Source organism: Lathyrus oleraceus, chromosome 5 (assembly GCF_024323335.1).
Source record: "Lathyrus oleraceus cultivar Zhongwan6 chromosome 5, CAAS_Psat_ZW6_1.0, whole genome shotgun sequence".
Classification (NCBI taxonomy): domain Eukaryota; kingdom Viridiplantae; phylum Streptophyta; class Magnoliopsida; order Fabales; family Fabaceae; genus Lathyrus; species Lathyrus oleraceus.
In genome coordinates this window covers 73097107-73103553 of record NC_066583.1, presented here as the reverse complement: position 1 = coordinate 73103553, position 6447 = coordinate 73097107, and the positions used below count along the sequence as shown (strand labels likewise).

The 6447-nt window shown below is 34.7% G+C and overlaps 1 protein-coding gene across 1 annotated transcript; it reads right to left on the bottom strand.

Moving 5' to 3' along the window:
• Positions 1 to 3527: 3527 nt before the first annotated feature.
• Positions 3528 to 5724, bottom strand: LOC127085537 (60S acidic ribosomal protein P0). The gene is made up of 5 exons (XM_051026054.1): positions 5301 to 5724; positions 4977 to 5045; positions 4475 to 4573; positions 4010 to 4402; positions 3528 to 3920 (listed from the first exon to the last, which is right to left on the bottom strand). Exons 1-5 carry the CDS (start codon positions 5556 to 5558, stop codon positions 3774 to 3776), a joined length of 966 nt encoding a protein of 321 aa, XP_050882011.1. The 5' UTR covers positions 5559 to 5724; the 3' UTR covers positions 3528 to 3773.
• Positions 5725 to 6447: the final 723 nt, after the last annotated feature.

Sequence of the window (6447 nt, the reverse complement as noted above, 5' to 3'; positions counted from 1 at the left end):
TAGCACTCAAGCATAGCAAAAGAGCACACTATCCATTTCACAAGTTAGGATCAAGAAATGTATCAAGAAACGTGGGGAAGGGAATAGGTTATGAGTGATTACGGCCTAGTCTTAATGGGCATTAAGGTCCCGTAATCACACCCAGGAAACCCTTTCATACAAATAATCCGAGGTGATTATGGTTTGCCTATAATGGGCATTACTGGTCGTAATCCCTCCAAGTCTTGGGAAGTACTACATTTCACTTTTCTCCCCTAATGCTTCCCTTCCCATACAGACACTCGTCACCATTACTACCAACCCGTAGTGGAGATTACTTAGCACAATGGCTCTAGTAATTGGGGTTTCCTCCATTTTTTCATACGATCAAACCAAACCAGACCATTTAATTCATCACATACAGTCTAAATACATGGAATGTCAGTTACAAAACACATGCATCAGCATATTCACATGAAAACATTTTTTAACACATGATCAAGCACATAACCATATCATGGAACCCCTAGAACGTTCATCAAAACCTAACTACATTCCAAAACCCCAACATGCAATGATCTTAGGAGATACCTTAATTAAACCCTAAAAGGGAAATCCCACATTTAGATGGAACCTAAATTAGAGGAGAAAAATAGATGTTGGTAATCTATTTGAGGTTTTGGCCTTTCCAAGCTTGATTCTTATTTTAAAATGGTGAAATTTCAACATGAAAGCAAGAGATTTTTTCAATGATCACGCAACCTTCCTCTCCTCTCCCTCACTCTCTATGCACCCTCCCTCTCTCTCTTATCTTCTTCTCTAACTTCAGAATTTGGAGAAATGTGGAATGAATGGAGAAATAATGGATTTCCCATGATTTTAGGATTATATACTTGCTAGTGGAGTTTACCAAGTTTCCCTTGAATTATTAACCTAATCACTAAACATGCCACCTTATTAGGTTAGTGCTAGAGACTTACTTTATGTTCTTCGGATCAGTGAAATTATAGCCCAAAACCTTTGTCTATTTAGTTTTACTTTTGGGACAAAAATCACAACAAGAATTACGTAATTCAGTTTATAAAATTTGTAAGGAAAATAGAAATGTAGTCTCATGAATGACCAAAATTTCCTTCGACTCATGGGATCGTCAATTCATCAAGACTCCCGATTTTTATGTTTTTTATTTAGTTTCGTCACTACTATTCATTTTCTATGTGATTCAATTTTTATTCTAATGTTTAATTCAAATCGATAGAATTGATAGGATTTAGTTTGATAGAATTTGGTTCCTTAGGACATAACTGACAGGTTGTACTTTTACAACGCTTGATTGTTCAACTATAGCTCACTATCAATCATGATGCTTTATACAGTAATAGGAACTCAACATAGGGTTTATTTATGCTTGTTTAATTTATTCTATAGTCAAACACAAAGAGGATTGAAAATAGAGATCCCTAAAAATCGATAGGGCATAATTGTCGATTCAGTGGATCAGTTGATTTTTACACATGCATATTTTCTATTGAAATTTCTAAAACCCGTCCAAACTCGAAAAACCCCTTAATAATTTATTGATTCTAAAGGTAGGTAACTGAATTAGGATTCCCTACGATATAACACGAGGGTCGCTTCCCTAAACTACATTTTTAATAATTCATTTTTTACCCGTGTGCGACAGCAGATCACTCCTTCATACACGCTAACCAAATAATCATATATTCTCTTGGCATTAGATGGATCTGGAAATTTGAGAAATTCCTTGAGAGAGAGATAGTGTTTACCATGATGGTTATTGTTTTGTGATGAATTATATTTCTTCTAATACCCTGATGATAGTCATTTTCTGTTTGTTGCAACTACTTGCTTATTGACACATATAATATAACCTTCTTCAACTATGTCCCAAAGATCTTTATCTTGAGTCATGAAGAAACAACATAACATATTCTTCCACTTGGAAGAAAAATATTATCTCCATTGAATAGAAGTGGTTAATACATAAAGGAATGATTAGAAGAACAAGAGATAGATTCATGATCCACATTAAATAAGAGATCGTATTCTGATGCAAATTGAAAGAGAGAAAACATATGAATGGGAGTTTGAATTGTGTTGACTTTTATTTATAAAAAAAAAAATCAATATTCTTAAGCATGGAGAGTAATCCATCAAAAAGTAAAAAGAATAGGGAAGAGAACTACACAATAATTTATATTTATTCGTAAAATCACTTAGACAACCTAATCTTAGACTTCCTTGTCTCATACTAAAGGACTTCCTTGCTTTACAACGTGTAAGGACTTCTTTTCCTTGAACCTTTAAGGACTTGTTTGTATCATATGAGGACTTTGAAAATTTTACAAAGTAATTTGTTTACAAAAACTTATACAAAGTGGTAAACCTAATCCAAATATTCAAAATATTTTAGTGACTCGGTAATAGTACATTAGTTACTCGTGGATGTCGAGTAACCTTCAACATTTAAAGTTGTCATTTGTATAGGATTTAGAAATTATGAATTGCCATGCCAAATGTCCTTATAAATCATTTGGATGTTGTGAATGGATTCATTAAAATTGTATTGTATGTATGGAACCTAATCCATTCGCTCTTTATTGTTGATCCTTAACATTTTATTTGTTGTATTGACACAATTGTCATGCAACCAATGAGAACATTCTATATGGTGATATAGCACAACAAGTCTTTGCCATTAAAGTATATGTGCTCAACTCTTTATCTAGCCACAAGATGATTGTGTTATCCTGTGTTATCCTTATACAAATGGTCAACCTTGTTGACTCGAGCACAAATAATCTTTCCTTTCTCTAGGGTTCTCTAGGGGAATATGATTATTTCCTCTACCATAAACACAAATGATCTTTCCTTTCTCCAGGAGAATACAATTATTTCCTCTACCCTTGAGGGATTGACTCGAGCACAAATGATCTTTCCTTGACAATATAATTGTCAATATAGGCAGCAAAAATTCATCCCAGGTTATCTAACAAATATAATTGCCGCTGGCAGTAAGGATCCACCATTGAGACATTCATCAAATATAATTGTCACTATGGACAGCAAAGATCCAACCTTGAGCATTGAGACATTCATCAAATATAATTGCCACTATGGACAGCAAAATCCAACCTTGAGGGATCCAGCAAAATATAATTACCATTATGAACGACAAAGATCCATCCTTGGAGAACCCAGCAAATATAATTGTCACAATGGACGGCAAGGATCCACGCCTGGGGGATCCAACAAATATAATTGTGACAAAATTCAATATTTAATTTCAGTCATACTCACCGTTAGAAATACTTGTTGAGAAAATGTTGCAACAAAAGAGCGAGGAGATTGTGAATATTGATGAAGATTGCATTTAGACAACTTCAAATGAGTTGTTTGAGTGGCAAGCGTATCTGGTCTTGTGCCCAGTCGATTTCTCGCAGTATTGTAAAAAAATGTAGTATGCCTAAAAATTGAACCTGGGACCTTGTTCACATATACTACAGATAACAACAAGACCAAAGAAATATTTTGAAAATATCTAACACTACTTTATTTTCATCAGAGTAATGGCAGCAATTTGCTTTCCAAATGCAAGTTAAAAACATAAAAAGGGTGTAAGTTATCAAGAAATAAAAAATTATAACAAATTTTTGGTAAATATGGGATATGAAAAGTAAAAAACATCTAGCCCCTAAAATGAATCAAGTATTGATTTCATCTAACTAATAAAGCAAAATTTATTAACTCCACTAATAGCAAAATTGAAGGATTTATTCATCAAACAGACCGAAACCAATGTCTTCATCGGATTCTTCTTCAGGCTCTTCCTTCTTTGTCTCCTCCTTGGCGGCGGCAGGGGCAGCAGCAGAAGCAGCAGCTGGTGCAGCAACTGCAGCTACAGCAAACTTACTTGGGTCCTGCATTGAACAAAATAAATATATAAGAAATGTGTGAATGTTAAATCACTATTTTAGTATCAAGATCATTAGTACGTCGAAGCCAATACCTTCAGGTACTCTTTAACCTCGTCTGCCTCGGGGAATGAATACTCTGTAGCAACTGCAACTGCTAGAACGTTCTTGTAGGCATTGAGAAACATGTGAGGAGCAGCTGCAAGTGTCGGGTATGAGATGGCCAAAGAAAGTGAAGTAACCATTGACACCCCAACAGCAAACTTCTGAACGAGATCATCATCAGTGAGGTCAAGAACCTCGGGGCTAAACACTGAACCGTTATCATAAACATTAAGGACCACAAGCCCATAGGAAAAGGGCCTTATGCCTAACTTGGAGAGCAATGCAGCTTCAGACGATCCAACCTTGTCTCCTTTCTTAATAAGTTCCACAGGGGTAATGATTTCCACAGTACCCTTGTTAATCTTGGTTGGAATGTTAAGCACCTAAAGTAGAGAATAAACATAAGTTTGATATCCGCGACAATAAATCTCAATGTCTAAAAGAAGATCACAAACCTGGAAGAAAGAAGTCTGAGAGGGGTCAAGCCCTGTGTTGCCTGGAGGCACAACGACGTCAATTGGAGCAACCAAACCAACACGAGCAGGAGCTCCGACCTATTCAGATATAAGACAACTCAGTATTCAACAAGCATTCAATTAAAATGGGACAGGTGAACACATTCAACCACATTGCTGCAAATGCATACATCAAACAAAGTATTCAGCAAAATTCTTAACAAGAATACAAACATATTGCAACTGTGGATAACTCACAAAATGGAGATGACAAAACTCAAGATGAAGAGAATAAAAACAATGTAGATTAATCAAATTTATGAACAATACATCTATCTTTATCGAATAAATCAGTGATCACAGAGCAACAGTACCACAACATTCATGAATAGAATTATAATAACAAAACGAAACGCAGCAACAAAAACAGAGCAACAGTACCATAACATTGCATATAACACACTAAACATAAAATACTACAATTGCGAAAAGGTAACTTCACCTTGTACTTAGCAACCTCTTCGCTAACTTCCTTCAAGTCACCTTTTGTGAAAATCAAACCAACATTACCCTGATTGAACAAGCAAAACATTATACAAATCATCAAAAATAGGCTTAACAACAATAACCATAATTATATCATCTCAATCTAGATAGTAATTAAACATAAAAATACAATTTTGATCATAAAAAAAGAGCAATTTATGTGTGAAAAAACATCAAAATAACGAAATTTCGTAGCTTTCTACTGATAAAAACCCATAATTCAATCGAAATTCGTTCATGGATCAATAAAATAATGAAAGACAGAGATAAGATGACTCACGACAAGAAGGGGAATAAGGTTGAGAAATGCTTTGTTTCCGGTTTTCTCAGCGTGGATACGAACGGAACGCTTCATCATGGTGTTCTTACCCATGAGAACCACGGAGTCACCACGAAGACCGCTACGAATGCTCTGTAGCTGGTTAGATCCGACATTGTCGGCGTTAACAACAAGGATTTGGGTGAATTCATCGATGAGTTGGCAGAGCTTAGCATCGTAATTCTGCTTCTTCTCAGCTTTTGTAGGTTTGATCGCCATTGATAGGGTTTAAGGTGCTGCTTCTGAAGGAAGGGTTCGGGGAAGAGACTGGAAGAATGGAAGAGAAATGGGAGATGAGTTGAAATAGGGCGTAGAGATGAAGCTAAATTAGGGTTTTATGTGGATTGTTAAACCCTTTGTAGGCCCAATAGGTTTTGTAGGTGTTTAGGGAGGAGTTAACTTGAACTTTTAACACTCCTCCATTTTAAACAATTTTATCATTGTATTTTTGGATGAATTTCGAAAATTTTGAAAATTTATATTTTTCTACCACAACTATGACACATGTACTTTAAATTTAAAATTTTTAGTAAAAACATACCGGAGATTTTACAATTTTCAGTAGAGTTATATATAATTTTTTTGAAAATTACGTAAAATGTCATGACAGTCTGGAAATTTTAAAAAAATTGAAATTTCGGAAATTTCAAATTTTTCATAATGAAGCCAGAATTTCAAATAAACTTAAATTTTCGGTACTTTTGACACAGCGGTCTGCATAATTGTTTCGATAAAAAAAATCACATATAATATATACATATTTTCCACAAAAATATGCTACATACAAGATTATAAAATAAATTAGTATGACTTCATAACTTCATCTTTCAAGTGCCTAATTCATCATACATATGTTGATTCTCATGTTTTTGTATCTTCACTACAGTTTTGTCTCCAACGGTCAATGACAGGAGGCACATTACCTATTTGTCTTTTATGTACAATCAAAAATCAACACCAAATGAAACATATTCAACAACTTCACTAAATCAGGATGTGTCCAGAACATATCAACAACAACATTTGAGTCTTCCCTATTTCTAGTCCAGCACATGTATTTTTCTCTATAAACAATAGTCAACAACATTTGCATTTCCGTCAATGGATC